A 20,623-nucleotide genomic window follows, 5' to 3' on the forward strand; every position below is an offset into this window, starting at 1 on the left:
ATCTGTCCTCTATCTTACAACAACCTCCCAACATTCCCCTGCTCGGCAAACAAGTGTTTTACAATAGGCACAGCGAGATCCATTAATCAAATGTCACTTGTAAGCCAGCAGTGGCCCTCGCCTATCAAACACTTAGACTTATTGAAAAGCACAAGTTCTGACTCCATTGATAAAGGGACTAGAGGCTTTTCAGTGAGTCACTGAGGCGAACAAACACCAAAAAGATTTTCCGTGTCAGCCCACAGCATGAGCCATAAGATGAGACCTGAGCATGTAAAATAGACCACCCCTCCTTTTCCATCCATAACTTAAGCAGAGATCAGTGGCTAACACTCTTAATCCCAAGGGGGTGCTTTCTGAGCTGTAATTTAAAAATAGCGTTTTAATAACACACCACTGCTACAGTACATTAATCTCAGAATTAATTATCTACCCCACCCCCAGCCTATTTGCTTGAAAGAGGCTCTTTGCTGCATTTCTTGTGTTTTAGTTCTATTTATTCCACGAATGAGTGGATAAAGAGATGCATGTGGAGTGTCTTGTGTCGAGTGCAGTAATTACGCAGTTGCTAGTATATTACCAGCATGTATATGAAAACCAGCAAGCGAATTAGAGGTTGTCATCGGCATAAATGGTCAGCAAGGTGAGTTGCTCTTAAGTGGCTGAGTCTAGTTTGTGCAACATAAACAAAAAAAAACAGCCCAATTAAAAAGTGCTTTAAATAAAGACGTGGGAGTAATCTAAAGATATTGTAGCAAACAGCTGCAGCGTGGAGACTAACTTCATGTTCGTTTTACATTTTTATGCGAGAAAATGTTTTTAATCACACGTCACTCCGAGCAACAGAAAGTCAATTCCAAAGAGAAATTAAGGAACATAATGTGACTGCAAGGCAGGCCAAAAGGCAGCGCAAATATTCAAAAACAATATTAAACCGCAATAAATAAAATATGAACCTTCTTTGGCAATATAGCGCTCAAATATCAGGGGACGTGGGCACTTAATGCAAGTTAATGAAACACAAGAATCGCGTTTAAAGGCTCGGCAATTGCTGAGCGTTTGTCGAAAGGTGATGATCGTGCTGCTGAGCCCTCTGGCAGAAGTTGCTGGCTGACAAGAGATCAAGTTGAACACTGACAGTAATTATTAGGATATAAGCTTAAGAAGGTCTCGTGGAGAGAGAGAGAGAGAGAGAGAGAAAAGGACAAATCATTTTTCTCTGTTCCTGATTGACTGGCTGACTGACCTCTATTGTCAGAGCTCCACAGCTGACAGTGATCTGCACACATACATCACTTTGTATGTTCGCCGCCGAAATGTGCGCATACCCTGCATGAGGCAGGTGCCCCCGGGTCTGTGTATCACAGATAACCTTTACAGGAGGTGCAGTTCACGCCTCCCGGCCCCCGCACCTTCCTGCTATCACATCAAAGGATCTGGATGTGGTTAAATTCAGACACTGGAGAGACGGTCGGGGCTTGGCATGCATGATTGATGTCGAGTTTGTAACATTAGCTATCATAAAGTGTAACACAGAAGATAGTGTGAAGTGTAAGATAGCGTAAGAGCATGCTGAAGGAAATGGGAAACTGTTTGACAGCTTTTGCTGTTTTATGGTTTCCTGTTGGTCTCTCTTTGCTCTGGACTAAAGCTATTAAAAAGTAGGACCTGCAGTAATTTGTGTTATGCAATGTGGCAGGTCTCAGTGCCCTTATAGAAACTCCTCACACATGCACAGAATCCCTTTCAGACTCTAATGTTTCAATTAATGCTGAACGAGCTATGAAATATACAAGACTTGGAACCAAACTATGAAAAAAAAATGACACACATTTTGGTTGTTTGTGACATGACTCTACTCAGATTTCTGTGTCTCCAACATGACATCCTATTAATTTTGTTTATATCGAGGCAGGTGGTTGTCAGTAAAAGTCATTTCGTCAATCAATTTTTTTTTCGAACTGACTATTTTTCAAATGAAAAAATAAGTTGCTAATTTTGTCAGTGCTCTTTCTAGACACTGCAGGTTTAATTGCTAATTGTTAACTGGGAATGAATGCATTTGCATATTAATTAGTTAGCCCATTTGCATTTTTAATTTGCTGCCTTCAAAGGGGGTGAGATAAAAGGTCGCACAATTCTGAATAATTTAAATAATTTATGCTCCATTGGTGAAAAGAAGCTGAACAGAAGTGTTCTGCGGATATTAACCCCTGAGAGCTTTTACCGAATAAAGCACTCCAAAAATTGTTTTAACAAATCTAATTAAACGGAAAAAGGTCTGAACACACAACCACCCAGAGCACCAGGAGCTAGAGTGTGTCCTCGGGAACAAAAAACGCTCAGGAGAGAGTGATGGAGGGTGTATGGCTATGGAGGACGAGACTTCCAACCCTCCATCCGGATATGAAGGCCTCTCGTAGTCTTTTCATCATTCAGATTGATCAAATACCCCTACAGGAATGCTGATGGAGCCAGTGCTTGGTAATAGGAATTCTCTATGAAGTTAAGCTGCTCTTTGCAACGTGACATGCTCCATAAGCAATCAAAGAGATGCATGTACTGCGGCGGATCCTTGAAAGTTAGCCGAGTGCGTGTCCAAGTTGTCATTTTAATGAATGGACAGCACCGGCACGAGTACCTTTATCAGATCATCGCAACGTACTAACAAATAGACAGCGCCTATAACTTTAACTTTAACTTCCTTCTCCTCTTCTAACTACTCAAGTGTCCATTATAAAAAAACAAAAAAAAACTTCTTTTCCATTTTTGGTGCAAGGAGCTGATATTTTCACTCCCTCGTCTTCAACCAGGTCCCGACTGCATTGTGAAACTGTCTCCTCGCCTTTGTCCCAGTGATCTTAATTACAGGCCCTGGGCCCTGTGCAGAGAAGCCCATTTAAATCAGAACACATCCAGCTTCCATTATGGGCTTGGCATTTGGTCTTTGTGCCCATGCTCTTAAATTACATGCTGCCAATCCTAGTGGGCACAGGCAAGATGAGGAGCGGAGGATGGGTGAGAGATGAGGTGAAAGGGGGATGAGAGAAAAGAGAGAGGGGGCTGAGAGCGGAGGGGGCCACAGGCTGCACTTGTAGACAGAAAGCTCACCCCTCCCTCTCTTCTTCTGCCCTCTTTATCACCAGATAACTTATGTAAAGTAGCAGATGAAACCCATTCCCATTCACGTCGGCCTGATTGTCAGAATAAGCTTGCATTCCTTTGAAAAGTGATTGACCGTCTGAAAGGGTACAAATTAGGGGCCTGTTCGTCTTTTCTTCTCTGGTCGTGGGGTTTATTTGCGGCAGATTCACCCAGGCCCAAAATTAAGTGAACTCAGGCAGGGATGAATGGGACTGCTCTGATTGAATAATTGATTTCCTTTGTGCGGCCTGTGTTTAAGAGGGATAACTAGACATCCTTTGGAGTGTAATGATTGTAATTACTGCGATGACTGGTCATGTCAAATATGACACAGGAAAGGACTGTTATTAACCTTTATTCTCCACTTAGAAAAAAAAAAAAACTAACCCAATATCCTCTTGTCTCTTCAGTCTGCATATGGGTTTCACCTCTGGTATAGGCATGGCTGCTGTAGGTTGAATGCATGGATGAACTCATTCCCTGTCTTCCACTCCTGTCCCATGAAAGGTAGATGGGTAATTGACTGTGCAGTCAGAGTCACTGGTGTGTCAATGACTCACACGGCTAGTGAGCCTTGGGGTAACTCTCAAAGTACAATGCATTATGGCTCCAGAATTTAAGTGCAAAAGATAGGAGTTATTGCCATGTTCATGATATCTGTCAGATTCCCATATGCCTTGACCTCTCAAGCAGTGCAGCCTGAAATGGGCTTTAGTGCACTTGACGCATTTGAGGACCTCGGTGAAACAGACATTCATCTCGTAGTCATCAGACACAGTCTGCTGAAGTTACTGGACATGTGGTCAATTCGAGCTACCGTGTAGCCAAAACAGTGAAGCTTAAAGCCCCAGCTTTAAAGCTACACATGCAGGCTTAACTGATGGTTGCAGTCAAGTCTGCACATGCAGCTGTCTCCATGCAAAGGTCAGACATAAATTCTCTCTGACTTGTCCGATGTACAACTCAATTTTACACACAGAGACTCTCAAAGTTCTTTTTTTTTCAAGTAACTATGCTTCATTCATTGAATATTTCAAAAGTCTTTCATTTTTTAAATGTTATTTTGGTTACTCACAAATAAAATGTCAAGTTGTAAAGGCAAAAAATTGGCCCCTCAGAAGTTTTGCCTCCAGGGTTTCCACATCCAGCACACCTAGAGCAGTATTAGCATTCTTTTGTCTTCATGTTTCCAGCACCTTTTTGCTAATAGCCAGTCAGGATAGAGAGTTTTTTATAAAAACTTTAACCACGCAAACTGCAGTATTTTTTTTTTTTTTAAAAGGTTCATGAGAACTAAACAGCTGCGTGCTGGAGCACCAAATCTGTTAAATGAGGTCTTTGAGGCTCTCTCATGCCTCATGCAATGAAACATTTATAACTGCATTTAATTTCTGGCATTAAAGTATTCACCTTTAAATTGAGTTTAAATTTTTAAATGAAACAGTAGACATACAATATTTTATTAATATTATATCGAATGGTAATTCTGCTTGAATATATAGAGACAACAGTTTAAAAAAGACTACAGTCAAAGTCTTTGAAGTGTCATTAAATCGAAAGTTAAAGAAGCATAAGAAAACCATAGCCTGTATAAAAAGACGCTCTCAACTTGGCAACTTGGTTTCTTTATTTTATTATTATTATTATTATTATTATTATTACTTTCCCACTGCCATGTAGGGCTTTTTTGAGACAGAAGTGACCGTACATAGGTAAGCACATAAAATGATGAGTCATCAGCTAATGCTAATAAAGCACCAAATTAGACCACACCCTTAGCTCGAGGCTTTAACAAAATCCAAACGTGTTAGTTATTAGAAATGAGTTAGTTAACTGTTTTTGTTGGTTTGGTCGATGTTTTTCTGGACAGACCAGCTTTTTGTGCTAAACACTCATGTGGTTAATCCAGAAAGGGCAGTTTCTGTCCCTTCTGAATTGACTTCATTCTCGGCCCCAGAGGACACGGCGTGGGAAAAACCTGAAGGCAGTCTGTTTGATCATGTAAATGGGCAGCAATTAACTTGTTTGCCCCCATGACATTTATCAGTCCAGGGTAATAAAGTTGGTAAACAGTGAATGAAAACACTGAAATTTAAAGCTAAAAGTCATATAAATAAATAAATACCATCAGCTATCTGTGGGATTTGAACATAAAGTCTCTTAAGTGTATGTTAACATGAGCGATGAGCCAGCTCATGCTGTTTTTGTAGCACTGTGAAACAGCAAGGAGCTTACAATACTACTGTTTTGTAGAACTGGATAAGAATTTTCAATATCATGATTTTCTCACTTATTAATGCTCTCAGGGAATATTTGTGTGTATGTGCTCACACACATACGCACAATCCAAAAATGGGGAATCTTTGTGTCCATAAACATAGAAAGAACAATAGACTCAATATTGAATGTATTTTGACAAAGTGACATGAGACTGCGTTTGTGTTAACAGATGGAAATCAGCTAAAGTTCAAAGACTCAAGAAATGCAGGGCCAGAGGAAAACCTTATCTTAACCGTTGGATATTTAAATAGTTTTGTGTAACTGTGTCGCATTTCAACAGCTGGTCCAGAGGCTATAACTGACAAGAGCTAACTTTTACCACTTTTCTGTCACGCACAGCCCATCTATCTCCAGGTAAATCATAAAAGAGGCCCAACCTCCAGGTGAAAATGTCCAGACATGGTAACACCTGTTCAAATTTTCAGTTTATCCAATATTTTGGTTTGTCATTACATTTCTACAAAACCAAACTATCTGCAGAGTGCTCACGCCCTGGTGGGTTTCATAAAAGACCCTGGAGTAGGATGCTTGAATAGATTTCAAAGAAGATTTTTTTTGCACTAAAAATCTTGCAGATGGATGACCAAAAAGAAACAGCGTAGCATTTTTCAGTTCTGTGTTTCATGTTTCACGGTGACCTTTCAAAAAACAAGGAAAACAAATATTGAATTTAATTGGAACTTTTTTCCTTTTTTTTAAATCTTTTTTTTTAGCAATTTGGTAATGATATGAAAGTGAGATTTAATAAAAAGCCCAAAGCTGATGAGACAGTCTGAATTTCAAATGTAAATATGATCAATAATGAATTGAGAAAAAAAGTCTTTTTTCCCCCACGCTCATAAGTCTGCAAATGAAGACACAAATTTAGTCTGGAGTTGGTTGCGACTGTGCCATCCTGCTATTTGTGTTCCTTAATGACTTTCTAATTCCTTATCAGTGGGTAGCTAGCCTCCACAGCAGGCAGACAGCGAGCAATGGCAGGGTGCCATCCAGGAACAGGTGCTCTTCCATGTTGTGCTTATGGTGTCCGTAGGCCTCAATTACATCCTTCAGGTTGCTTTTGAATTGAGAGAATCCCAGTGGGTTCAGCGCCTTGCTCTGAGCTTAACTTTTTCTCCTTACACATTTCAGAGCTTGACATTGACTTCAGTTACCACTTTGTTGCCCTGCTGGAAACTTGGCTATAGGGTTTGTTTTAATTTGGCGGAAAAGTTATCCCATTGCAGAGACAAAAGAGGTGCCATTAACTCAACTGAACTCCGGTGGAGGTACCTGACAGCTTTACATTTATTTATGTTGTTTTTTTATGACCGCCATCACATTTGAGCTTCATTCTACTGGAAATCTTTATAAGCATGGTTGCTTTGAAAAGGTACAATTATTTTGTTTCAGCTTTGCTTAAACATGGTCATTTGAACCAATTACAGTTACAGGTATAAACACCAACCAGTGTTTCTAGACTTGTGCTGTGAAAAGGTGTAAACACAGAATTTTAAACAGGTGGCAACACATTCTCATCCCAGAACGTCCAATGAGACAAAAGTACAAGGTGTCTCTTGGCTTTGGTGTGTAACCAACACCAGGCTGTGGTTCGTGTCACGTTTGCACCTGTGACTCCTGAGCCTTTTTTGAGTGTGGTAGGTATTTTCCCTTTCACTTGCTGGTTAGGTTTAGCCATTGAGAACTATTTGGAAAGGTTACCAAAAACTACTAGTTTAGGTTGAGGGAAAGATGGTAGTTTGTGTTAAAACACGCTGCTTCCCAAGATTAAACACACACATCAGAAAATGGTGCTTAACAAGTGCCTTTAAATGAAGGACTGAGTTGGGAGTGACAGACCCACCTCATTACTCATTTTTCTCTTTTATTTTATTCTTTTTACGTTTTCAACCTTCATTAGAAAGAGCAGTCATACAGTAGCACTCCTATAACTGCATATCTATATTTGAGACTACTGTTTCTACTGAAATGTGTTTGATGTTCTGTCAATAAGAAAAGTTCATTTACAAAAGGTTTACATCAGGGGTGTCAAACATAAGGCCTGGGGTCCAGAATCAGCCCTGCAAAGACTCCAGTCTGGCCCACTGGACAGCTTTAAAAAATGTGGTGAAGTGCACAGATTTACATTGTGGGCTTTCTGTGGCACACAGTTAAGCTTGAATCAAACAATGCACCCTCCTGCCCTCTGGGAGGCGCTATAGGATCTCACTGATCTCGACTGCACTACTGTAAATGCTGTATTCATACTGTACAATACAATAATTATAGTTTTAGAACTGTTTATTAATACTCGCAATTCTATATCTATAATCTGCAGTAGCTTTTTGTATTTATAACCATACATATAACCTGTTCATAGCTTGTACATACTTATAGTATATTCATAACATACCTTCATACTGTGTACATTGTATCTATAATAGATCTATATTCTGTAATATATCTATATCACGGCTAAAGCACTTTCTGGATGAATGCAAATTGCATTTCATTGCCTTGTACCTGTGACGTGTACAATGACAATGAAGTGGAATTTAATTCTAATTATATTCTATTCCATTGTGTTTAGTGCCAGGGTTCCTCTTTGATACTGGTACAGTAATTACTGAAATCATTTACATGATATTAAATAATATTAATTAAAGTTATTGGCACGTGTCGATCAAAACTAAGCCACCTTTTAAACCAGGATATCTACATTAAGTCTTACGCTGCACAGACATTTTGACTTCACCTGTTGTCAAGAATTTTGCTTGACACAAGTTCACAGGCTGTGACTAATTTAAAAGATCGTTATTCGTCCCGACGTATACGTCAACCTTTGCTGCAAAGCAGACACTGAGCGTTTTCTTTGCTTTTTAGGACAGTTTTCCAATTCCATAATTTCCAGATGACTGTCAGAATAATTTAGATACATCCTGATATTAGTCTATTATTAACACTCTTGTTTTCATTTGTGGAGCACAAGCAGGTCACACTTTACAAACAGACAATATTTTGACTGTCAGAATCACTAAGCTGATATCTACTCTCGTTAATGCAGAAATTACAATCCATAAACACAAACAGCCAAATGCTTTTATTTCTCTTTTACTGTTTTTAAGCTTTAATCTAGCCAAGTTTCCTATTTTGTCCTATAATTTCCTTACTTGGGGACATTTAGAGGACAGACATGAATGTTTCTTATAAAAAAGACTCAGACTCATATAAATTAGAGGCACGCTGTGACCAGCACCTGGAAAGCAAACATTAGCATCAATTTAGAATATATGTTATTGATATCGGTGTGTTTTATGGGCTCATTTTCTTCTTGTAAAGCATATTGAGACTTTGGGGAGTTCACATTTAAATAAAGTATTAATTACTTCATTAATTTGCTTTCTTTGGTGCTGAAAATGTGGCTTTGGTCCAAACTTTAATGGGCTTCCAAAAGGCATTACATTTACATTGTGTAGTTCCTGAATCCTTGCTATCATGAAGTCTTCTGAAGGTAACCGTTTAAATGCTGCAACACAGAACAAAACCAAAAAACTACATTGTTTAAAACTAGAAAGCTTTCCATGTGTAAAGATTTTTTGCTTATTTAGGTTTGTTTGCTGAGGTGTCAGGCATTCCAGTATATGTGCACAAATTCAATAGGTGCAGGTGTGGAATTAAGCAGCAACCAGGTGTTCGAGAGTTTGTGGATTTGTATGCTTTTACAGGTAACTGCTGCTAAAGTGGATCTGACAGTTCCTGGTGGTGGGGGTGGGCTGTGACAAGGAGGGATTGACCCTCTTATCAGTGATCACTTTCAAAGAAATAATATGCACACAACCCCACCTCTTGACTGACAGCTTCAGTTAACTGAGCAAACACAAATATAAAGTCATTTTTCTGCCACTTTGTAACTCAGCATAACTCAGTTAACCGAAGCTGTCAGTCAGGAAGGTTGCGTGTGTGCCGTTGCTGTTAAAGTGACCATCAAAAGGCCAGTTCCTCCCTTGGTTTCCACCCTGTAACTGTCAAAAGTCAGTCAGTCAATTAGCACAAGCAGCACTTCAGTTTCTAAAGCAGAAGCTCTTGCATGCTTGTGGGGCTGATTTATGTGCTTACATGCTTTTTTCTTCTACATGCAGCGATGCATGTGTGTATAGCACTATAGTTTCAGTACAATATAGGCTTAACACACACAAAAATCAGGCAAATAAAGGAGATGGAGTATTTTATTTTTATGTATTTATTTTGCAAGCAGAAAGCGATCCAACCGGTGGCAATTAAGTGGTCTGCCTGTAAGAGAAACAGGCAGAACTAAGTTAGCGGTCAAGCTTGTAACACCTGCAGAACAATCCTGCACAAGTACAACAGATATCATAAAGATTTAACAAATAATCGTAGAGTTTGATTTGTCTTGTACACAAAGTAAAGACTAAAATGTGTGTAACAGATTAAAAATCTTCATTATTGGTATCAACTGTGTTATCTTCCCCAGAAATGTCAGTTTCCAGAAATTAAAAGTAATTTATAGCCCCCAAAAGTGATTAACAACAAACTCAAGCCAAGATTTCTTTTTTTTTAAAGAGAGCAAAAAAGAAACAGAATCCGATGCCTATTCCGAAGTATTACACTGGATCCTGTCAGGGAAAAACTGACACAGGCACATTTCCCAGTGAATGGCACTTCTCTTCCACCACACTGGTCAGATCACTCAGAGCAACATAACAGTACACATCTACCAGGCCTCCTCTGATCTCTCCCAGGAAGGAGACAACACTTTCATATCAATACCCTGTCATCTCACAATGTGGCATCTTCCCCTTTGAAGGTACAGTAGCGTTGTTGCTGTTGCTCAGATGTGAAACTCTTTCTTAGCTTTTATCATCCTGTTTTTTGGGCAAGGAGGAGAGTAGTGGGAGATGAAGGAAACAATTTCTTTTTAACTTGGACCCACCAAAGTGGAAAGAAACAGCGTGTTGACAGGTGTGTGAAAGGAGTGCTGCTGGGTCAACTGGGGAACTTCAGAGACCAGTTTAGAAGGCTTAACAAAAGTCTCTCAAAAGAGTGGGCTAGTCTTTCTGGCAGAAGAGCAACTACACTCATGTACCAATCAGAAGTTAGCACTGAAGGCTAGTTTCTAAGAATAGCTGATTTATTTATTTATTTATTTTACCAAAGATTACTATTTGAGAAAAGAAACATGCTGGTGCCAGAAGAGACAGAAGCCGGAGAGATTTACTCCTTGTCCTGAATTACCAGCCAGCTGTAAACTACAAGTCCCATTCCACAGCAGGAGGATCACTCCTCCCATTAGCCTTGGCAAAGAGCCGACCACAAATGTGGGAGCCGTGGTCGTCGGGAGGCCCGGCTAGGACGAGACCCTCTGTCACTCACTGCGACACTTGTCATAAAATCATTGTATTGCCATCAATCCGGGGACCTAACCACCACCACAGCAGATGGAGGCCCAGCAGGAAGACAGGGGGCCGTGCCCCGAGCCTCAGCCCCACACAGAGTGCACACGGCAGGAGTAAGCAGGGCCACAACTACAGGGGAGCCCCAGACCTTAAACTGGACCTCCCGTGGATACACCTCTGGATTGAGTCCTAATGTTGTCCTTGATTAATTACAGACAAATGCAAGTGAGGGAAAAACAGGCTCGCTTTTAACTTCAGTCAAATCAGACACCTATTTAAAAATATATCAGATCATCAGCGATTAGTCTGGATCACAATTGTAGATATTAGGAAATACATCAAGGTCTAAACAGTGGCCACACAGAGCCCTCACAAATTTTAACACAAAAACAGTGATAAACGCGGTGTGCAAAGAATAAACATGCCTTGCCTCCCCTGAATAAGGATATGTAATGATATTCATAAAGAGACCACCTACTGAGAGTGCAGAAAAAACTGTTCCTTAGCAACAACATACACACTCTTACAAGCCATATCTTGGGAAATTTTGACCGGATTGGGATGCAAACAACAGAAAACCTTTAACTAGGCCATGTTATGAGACAGCTCCCTATGGATGAGTATCTCAGTGTCTCGCCTGGCACAAATCTTCCCCCAAAATGATACATATTGCATATCAACAAAAGACAGTAAAGAGAAAAAGAGCCAGCTCGTGGTATTTTTGCAAAATCAAAATCTCGGCCCGTTTTTAGTCCCATTCAATTTTTACTTGAGTGATTACAAATCATACCATTAACATTCCAGCATCCATTATGACTAAATGTCAAAAAGAACAAAAGTACCTTTTTGAGCTAGCTTTAAAAGAAAAAAAAAAATCACACATGATAATTTTACTTTTTGCTCTCAAATGGTCACAAAGTGGTCAGCCTCACTTTTTAAGCCCTGTTCTCCCTCAATCACACGGAATCAGTTTCATATCATCAGCTGAACGCCGCAAATGTCGCATTTGGTGTAGAAATGAGAGAAGAAATCGATTCAAAGCAAGTGAAAGTATGAAACTCCTAAGCCTATGAGGAATTGAAAGCTTCTTTTTGTTTTGTTTTTTTCCCACTTTTTTTCTTTTTCTGGCAATACTAAATTCTTAAGCATAGTTCCTATTAGCCTCTTTATCCAAATAGATTACAGCTCAATAATAAGTGATGTTTGTTTGTCCCTGTCATTAATTGCAGGGACAGCAGATGACTTAAAAGCACCACTTAGCAAAGAGCTGGAAGAGGTCAACAGACAAAACACTTTCCTCTGGGAGCAGGGCTTCCAGGAAAAAAGAAAAAAGAAACGATAAATTATTTTTAAATGCACAACATAATAGATCACCACCCCCAATGTATTAATTAGCACCTCACTACTATTATCTGGTCTCCAAATCGACACACTAAAGTGAAAAATGCAAGCATTCGGATTCTTTAATTTCCTTCCTCAAAGTGCAGAATATTCGCAGAGATAACTGAATCCAAAGCTGCTCCCATAACTCTAATCTGCAGCATTTTTTTTCTTTATCAGCCACTGACTGGCGTCTGAAAAGTTGATCTGTGCACACATTGCTTCACTGCAGTTGAGTAGAAAGGCTTCATTGCCCTCTTGTGGTAAAGAGATGAAATTCATGTTGTAAGTGTAGCTTTCAACAGGACTTCCACGAACCTCACAAAAGCTGCTATGTTATGTGATTTTTGGCACATGGAAGACATGAACTGGGGGAAACTAGGGAGAGGTTTCTGTTCATTCGTGTTCTTCTGTACCTGGGGGCTGTAAGGCTGACGGCGGGTTTTGCAAATGCAGAAGGTCCAGCGACGTGGCCACCTGAAGGGACGTTGTGAGGCTGGTCGACGGGCAGACTCTGAGAGACAAGGAACAGACTTATTCACAGCATATTAATATCTCCTGACAGTCTAAGAAAACTGATAACAGTCTGATGTCTTTATGTTAAGGTAGGGGTGTCAAACATAGGGCCCGGGGGCCAGTATCAGCCCTTCAAAGACTCCAATGAGGCCCAGTATTTTGTAACAGTATTTTCATAACCTTTAAAGCTTTTCCTATTGATAAAGATCCTCACCCCCTGCCATCCACGCCACACCAAAGTACAAGAATATTTTCTCTGAATTAATTAAAACTTCATAGTCTCAATTACAGGATACTAACTTACTCAGCAGTGATATACCAAAACCTTTAAATGTTTTTCATGTAGTTTCACCGGTCAGGCCAACTTGCTTAAGTCAGTTTGACACTCCTGGGTTAAGGTACTGTACAATACTACTACAGATTCTAGTAAGTGACATGGCTGAGTAGCTAATCCACCTTAAAACCAAAAAGAAATTTGACTTTTTTACCACTTAAGAAAGCAAAACAAAAAAAGAAAACCAATCTAACATCCAAGACAAGCAATTTGGATGGATGATTGAGCAAACCTTGTCATCTTTGAATTTTTTGGAGGGTGTCTCAGATCTATGGAGTAGTTTTCTCTTTGTCGTGTCCTGTTTGTCAGCGCTGACAGGTGAGACGAGACGAGGCGGCTCAGTTTCAGAGGTTTGGAGAGCTTTCTGCTGTGGCTCATAAAAGAGGTCTTCCCTCCTTAGGCATGCGACTGATAAGGACATCCCTTCATCATATATGTTAGAGCTCCTGGCCAGGCTGTTGACTGCAACAAAATAAAAACACATTTTATAATTTCAGGAATTACTTTTTTCTAATTAAAAAAAAAAGAAAAACTTACTGATATTAGTGAAAGTTTTGAAGCTGCGCTCTAGATTTATTTGACATCTTTCAGAGTCTTTCACATTTAAGACAAGTCCAATGAGCCACATTGTGCTCTGTCCATCTCTAAACCAGACAGAAAAACAGGCACGAGTTAGCAAAGACAACGCTACTCGTAAACACGGTTTAAACGTAACCAGAACATCGCTTGTGTTTACTTTTTATTCGCTGTTCTGTGCCCAGGAAAGGCGTGTGGGTGAACATGGGCCAAGGAGACCAGCTCATTTCTCTCCAAAGTTGACACCAGTAATCTGATTTTCGACTCCACGAGGCCAACCCTGCCAGAGCGAACAACACAGAGTTTTCAGAAAGAGGACAGCGCTACAGCAGTCGGGAATGAAATATTAAAGCTGTTTTCAGCCTTTAAGAGAAGTGCTGGAACACATAAGAAGGATTCATACCCAAAGTCATGAGATGTTCCAGTTTTGCTTTGCGCTATGTACTCACCATTCGAGACACTTCTCTTCTGTAGTATAAGATGCTTCCAACACAGCGTAGTGCCTTGAAACATGACAGAACAATGGCGATAGGCTCCACACATGCTGGAATCTTACATTAATCATGCTTCCTGTTTTTGAAGCTGATTGACTGTCTAATCAATATTTAAAGCAAGTCAGGCAGTGTAACAGGACAGTGGGTAACAACGCTGTACACATAACAGAGAGAATACTGACGTACTGATGATTTCCCCTTTACTGCACTCGGTGTAGGCCTTGCAACAAACAAGCAAAACCACACTTTAAAGCAACAGCTGATGATTACACCATTAACCTTTTATTTGCCATTTTATTAAGTAACCCAGAAGATCAGAACACACGGTGAATTTATTCAGACAGGACGATGTAAGTGCAGCAGAAATGATAGAAGCTACAGATTCCACAAGAGTTTAGAGAAAGCATTAAAGAATCAGAGAATATCAGGAGCTCAAAATTGACTCAAACCGTCCAACAGCTCATATAGCGATGAATAAATGAGAAACTACTACAAATACCCCAACAGGTTTCAGTTTATATTTGAATCATGGACAGAAAACAGCAAAATCTGTTCAACAAACCCACCACTCCACCATTATGCAAATGTCTGAAGCAGCATACCAAGAGTTTAGAAAGCAAACAAATAATTTAAAATCCCCACAAAAACTGACAGACGATCCGCTTCCTATAAATTACTCAAACAGACTTCACTGAACGCTTTTCAATTCATGACAGCAAACAGCCAAACTTGTCCAACCACAGTTCAGTAAAGTCAGGTACAAACGTAAATTCGTCACAGTATCAGGCAAAAGCTGATCCACTTTTTACATTTAACCAATCAGGTTTCCTGTATATAAATTGAATAACAGCAGTGCATTTTCTGTACAATCATCGTACAGTCGGCATCCCAGACATTTTCCAAAAAGAATAACATAAGACAGCCCGGCTTAACCACCCACTTTAAATTTACACAGCACATAGAGTAAGATTACAATGTGTGCACAAAACATTCTTATTTTGCCCTTTATATACAGTAAAGATACTAAAATGTAAATAGCTGTTAATTTCCATCCATCCATCCATTCGCTTATCCTTTTCAGGGTCGCGGGGGGCGCTGGAGCCTATCCCAGCTGTCATAGGGCAAAAGGCGGAGTACACCCTGGACAGGTCGCTAGTCTGTCGCAGGGCTAACACATAGGGACAGACAACCATTCGCACTCACATTCACTCGCACATTCACACCTAGTGGCAATTTAGATTATCCAGTTAACCTATCCCCACAAGCTGCATGTCTTTGGACGGTGGGAGGAAGCCGGAGTACCCGGAGGGAACCCACGCAAACACGGGGAGAACATGCAAACTCCACACAGAAAGACCCCGGCCTGATGGTGGAATTGAACTCAGGACCTTCTTGCTGTGCGGCAACAGTGCTAACCACCGTGCCACCGTGCTGCCCTTAGCTGTTAATTTCATTTAATTTATTAATATTACAATTTAAAAAGTCAAACATCATCAAATACAACACTCTTTTCTTTGTCAAAGTACAAATGAACAATCAGAAGACACGAGTGCAAAACATCGATGTGTGGTAAAATATAAGGAAATTGGGGAAGACAGTTGTGTTCTGTGTGTGGCAATGTCGATTTTCATCTTTACATGTCTTAATACATACTGGTACTTTTTGAAAAAGTCAGTTGGTTCAAAGAGTTCAGACCACTTTGCTTTTTTCTGCTCTATTTCCAGGCAGATGGCGTGACCTGTGGATGAGGAAGGAAATAAAACTGGTTAGAGTCCAGGTATAATTAAACCCCCTCGCTTTGCTTACAGAAGAACATCCCCGATGTTGTGAGTGAAACAGTCTGAACAGTCCAACTCAACTTAGTGAACAGTTTCTTCACATTGGAGCAAACAGAAAGGTTCAAAGACTGTTAAATTACGCTTGTATTTATGGTGCTTTTAATCTCTAACCTCGATGAATCTCCTCATTCAAGATGGCAAACGTGGACCGAGAAACATTGACTGAGGTGTTCTGCTGCGGGTACGCTGGGGTGATGATGGGCATTAGGTGATAGCGGTCACATCGATTGACCTGGAAATGCAGAAGCACATTTTACTTGTTCTTTTTGAAAATGTTCATTTATTAAACGTCTGGTGGTGGTGACTCCACCAGATTTTTTTTTAGCTGGGCATACCTTGGTATCCCAAAAAGGAAGGTTGTAGTTGCATTTTTCTACTTCTATCAAGCGGATTGGGATCGGCCACACCCTGAGACAAAACATATGAGAGTTTCACAGCAGCTGATCCTTGTTTGCATTGGGTGTTGACACTTCATTTTAAAAATAATTGGGCGTTTTTCATCAATGAAATGGGGAAAAAGTGAGACAAGTCACCACATGGAGAAGATCTTGAAGAATTTTATCACCAGGGTAGAAGCGGTAGCATTTGGGTACACCTGACAAATCCTGGCTACCATTATGGCCCACGATACACCGCCCAAGAAGCCCAGCTTGTTGGAGTAAATGTTACGCTCTGAAGGGAAACAACAGAGAACATTAGACTTCAGCATCTATATTATTATCTCAAAGCACCCTTTAGGTATTTGATAAGACTTTTATAGTTTGCATTGCTGCTGCTTCCTAATTCTCCTGCTAATTCCTAATACTCAAATTGGTACTTGGACAGGTACTAGTCACTGTGTCACTAAACAATAAATCATCACTTATTTTTTGGCCTGTGGACAGAAGACTATGTCAAAATACTAACAGATGTGTCAGGAGGTAAACTACTTAAGGTCTACATTTTTTATTTCAGAATGTAAGGCGCGTGCTTGAATGAAATGCCAACATGGCTTAACAATATGAATATAAATGTGTAATTATCTTGAAAGTTGAAAGTTCGACTCACGTTTGGCCCATAGTTTGATGGCTCTCAAAGCAACCCTAAAGTTGAGAACATTGGGTACCAGCCTGAGAATCTCTTCTGTAACTCTGTAGCCTAAAGACAAGAAATAAAAGTAGAATTTTGTTTTATTTATTTATTTTTAAGGGGGGAGGCCAAGAAGATCTGTCAGGGGCTAATTAGCAATTTAATTACCAAATTTTAATCTGACACTTACCGTTGAAACTTCTGACACAGCGTGCATCTACGACGTTCATCACTATGCTGTTATTGAGGAGGTCAAGGTTATCAGGAACGCTCCTCTGAGACAGCAGAGCGAAGACTAAGTCAATCTTTTAAGTAAGACAAACACAAAAACATGATTAAGACAGATACAAAAACACTGAATCATCCTGCATTATTAAAAAAAATTGCTCTCTAAACAAATTACCTGTATCCCTTCCCAGGACAGTGTGATGACCGGGACGTAAGCCTCTTCGATGGCCTGAGGACAATGATACCGTCAGCTTGCACAAAATAGCAAAATGTCATTCAACTTTTGTACAATGACTCAGTGATGTGACTGACCTGTATGTCTTTGACCTCCTTCTGAGCTTTCAGCTTTGCAAAGAAGGAGGTGAAGAAGGCTTTTCTCTCAAGGAATCCAGGTCCAACACACAGAGCATCAATATCAGCACCTGTCAAAATGGCACTATTTCAGATAAAAGCAAAGCCAGGGAAGGAGCTAACTACTGTCCTTTCACCATGTTCTTACAGAAAGTCAGCACTGAAAGATGCCGTATAATCACAAAGACATGCAACGTTTAATTGCACAACAACATTAAATAATGTATGGGTAATTACCCTTTGAGTGAACTCCCAGATGATACGAGCCAAATGGGAAGATCTTGCCTCCAACTTTTTCTGTAACCACTTTAGGTACATTCTAAAAATCAAATGACATTACCTATCAAAATAAACCCTGTGCAACTCTCTTTGTTTTTCAGATTTGGAGATTCTTTAAAAAAAAAAATGCTAGATAAATTCTTACCATTTCTATGCACATTTCTTTGAGCCAATCCCTAAAGAGGGACTCCAGTCTTTTAACAACCCTTTCTCTGCAGATGAAACAGCATTTTTAAATTTCTCCGAAGTGAGGGGTGCTATGCAGTCAACTGCTTGCACTGACTCTTTCTCAAGGTGATGCAACATTAAACAGGGCTGGAAAAATATGTATAATACCTGTGCTCCAATTCTAAGTTGTTTTCATATACATTGTAGGATTTCATAGTGTCTAACAGTTTTCTGGTCTGGATCAAGTTTTCCTCTTCAGGTAGATCCTCGCTGATTGGACCAGTGAGCCCATAGGTCCTTGGCATGTCTGACCATGTGGGAGCTTGGCTCCTGTTTGGAGTAAAAGGAAATGCTAGTGTACTAATGGGAAACCTTAAAAATAAATAACATTATGAAAAAACTAACAATATGCATAAAATGTACTTGCGCCAACTATTTTGTTACGAAATTTTAAATATGATTCCTATTAATCTCATAACAAATCCGTAACCATAACAAAGACCGGATAGCAATGATATATGTGTTTTAGCTAGCTAAATTGCTGAAAAAGCAGCAAAAAAAGGGGGACGCAAGTACTTACTGAAACATTGTTGCACTTGTTTCTTTAGCTGAGTCAGGTATATCTTGCTTGCTTGCTTTCTCAAATCAAAACAGCGCTAATAATAACGCTCCTTGAACAGTCGGTGTTCAGCAATGAAGGTGAGCCGCAGAAGAACAGTGACACGTGACGTGAGCTCCAGGTATGTATGCTTTTAAAGCTGCATTAAAGTGCACATGAAACACGACAAGTATCAAGGGTAATTTACACAAAAAACACTGTAACAGATAAACAGTAATAATTTAACTCTGTCCGTGAAGCTGGATTTAAGAAATAAGCGTACAAACCTAACGTTTTTTGAACAGGTTTAGCGCCCTCTTGTGTCAGTACAGAAAGTGACCTCACTGGGTTGGTTGCTGCTTATGGAGTAACATTAGTTATTAGCTAAGCTAACTAATAACAGAACCGGTTACTGAGTGAGAGAAGGCTGTTATAAATAAAAACAGCCTAAGAGAATCCATTTTATTACCCCTGGCTGCAACAATTTTTTTTTTTTTTTGTTAAAATAAATAAATAAATAAATGATAGGTTGTCACTTTATCGCTTAGGCAGTATTCATTATTTGGCTAGCTGCACTGAAAGGGGAAGATCCGCTTGTTAGGAATGATGGTTGGGTGTCCATGTCAGCTGTGCCGAGCTGTGCAATTACAATTAATATGTGTGGATCATGTCCACTTTAAATTTATATTGGCGCAGTCAGAGTAGCTAGGTCTTAGTTTTGTCTCAATATAAAATATTTGAATTTGATATTTAAATATAAGCAAAATATTTGTCTATTACCTGTGGTATTACACTAAAATATTACTTTATTTCAAACGAAGCTCGTTGTTTTGAATATCATTAAGTGTTTAACTATGCATATAACTTATGCAATAAGTCTGAATTAATGAATTAATTGTTAGTTATTGTGCTTCATTATTATAAGGTTGCTCTAAAAAGCCCCAAAAGCCTCCTGGTAGTACAAAACACTACAGCGAGAGCTCTGACAGGGACAAGAAAGACATATTTCTCCTATACTGACTTCTCTCCATTTGCTCCCTGTTAAATCCAAAATTAAATTTAAAATTTCTTCTCCTTACCTACAAAATCCTAATTAGACCCCATCATGTATTAAAGAGAATATCTGAAAGGGATTTCTGCTATCAGATTCATATGAAACCAGCTTCCAGTTTGGATTCAGGAGACAAACACTCTCTCTGGTTTTAGGATTAGACTCAAAACTTTACCCCGTACTCTCTCTCTATTTTTTTCTTTTCTCTTTCCACTGACCCCCAACCGGTCATGACAGAGGGCTCTCCCTCCCTGGGCCGAGTTCTGCTGGAGCTTTTTCCTTCCTACCGTTCAAGATTCAAGTCTTTATTTTCATTATTCAAGCGTAACAAAATTGCACCTATACTCCCTCACATGGTGCAAAAATATTTAAATAACCAATTAATATACTAACATGTGTATTTGTGTGTCTGTGAAAATATATGGGCTTATACATGCATATACCTACATTATGCATATATTATATACAAACATATGTAGTTCTGGAGGATGTAAACAGTAAAATGAGATTACTGCAGATTAGGAATGAACATCAGTTTTTCACAGACCATATGTAATGTGTATATATATGATCCTTGTGAAATTGAGCATTTCACTTTGATGTTATTTACAGATAATGGGTTACTGGCCTGGGTTAGGAGTTAGGATGCTCTGATAGCATCATCTCAAGTTCTGAGGACCTGTGCTAAACATTTGTCTGGCTTCTGAATGCAAATAATACCAGAAAGATGGGGATGGGAAGACAGCATCAGAGGACAGCTACTGTACATGACCCATGTCTATCCTGGGACAGGATGTTGATGTGATAGAGAAGTACTAGTAGCTGGTTGTCCACAACAACAGCAGTCTGAACTGGCAGACCGACATAGAGGCTATATACAAAAAAGGTGCTTAACAGGTTTTGTTTCCTAAGGAAGCTGAGATTT

The 20,623-nt window shown here is 39.6% G+C and overlaps 1 protein-coding gene across 1 annotated transcript; it reads right to left on the bottom strand.

The window, feature by feature from the left end:
• Positions 1-12,528: 12,528 nt before the first annotated feature.
• On the bottom strand, positions 12,529-18,832 carry LOC146371419 (poly(A) polymerase type 3-like). The gene is made up of 17 exons (XM_084953323.1): positions 18,630-18,832; positions 18,218-18,379; positions 18,027-18,093; positions 17,840-17,921; positions 17,564-17,673; positions 17,427-17,480; positions 17,214-17,328; positions 17,003-17,092; positions 16,489-16,627; positions 16,291-16,363; positions 16,067-16,187; positions 15,771-15,855; positions 14,073-14,126; positions 13,784-13,903; positions 13,585-13,691; positions 13,280-13,509; positions 12,529-12,711 (listed from the first exon to the last, which is right to left on the bottom strand). The coding sequence occupies exons 1-17, from the start codon at positions 18,635-18,637 to the stop codon at positions 12,529-12,531; spliced, it is 1,800 nt and encodes a 599-aa protein (XP_084809449.1). The 5' UTR covers positions 18,638-18,832.
• Between the last annotated feature and the right edge of the window lie 1,791 nt (positions 18,833-20,623).

The sequence above is a fragment of the Perissodus microlepis genome, chromosome 15, assembly GCF_051167445.1.
Source record: "Perissodus microlepis isolate ML-2025 ecotype Zambia chromosome 15, ASM5116744v1, whole genome shotgun sequence".
In the NCBI taxonomy this organism is placed as follows: domain Eukaryota; kingdom Metazoa; phylum Chordata; class Actinopteri; order Cichliformes; family Cichlidae; genus Perissodus; species Perissodus microlepis.

Coding starts and splice junctions, on each gene's coding strand:
- LOC146371419 (XM_084953323.1), bottom strand. Junction 18,094..18,217: donor AACTTAGAATTGGAGCACAG/GTATTATACATA, acceptor TTTCATCTGCAG/AGAAAGGGTTGTTAAAAGAC. Junction 17,481..17,563: donor AGGAGGTCAAAGACATACAG/GTCAGTCACATC, acceptor CATTGTCCTCAG/GCCATCGAAGAGGCTTACGT.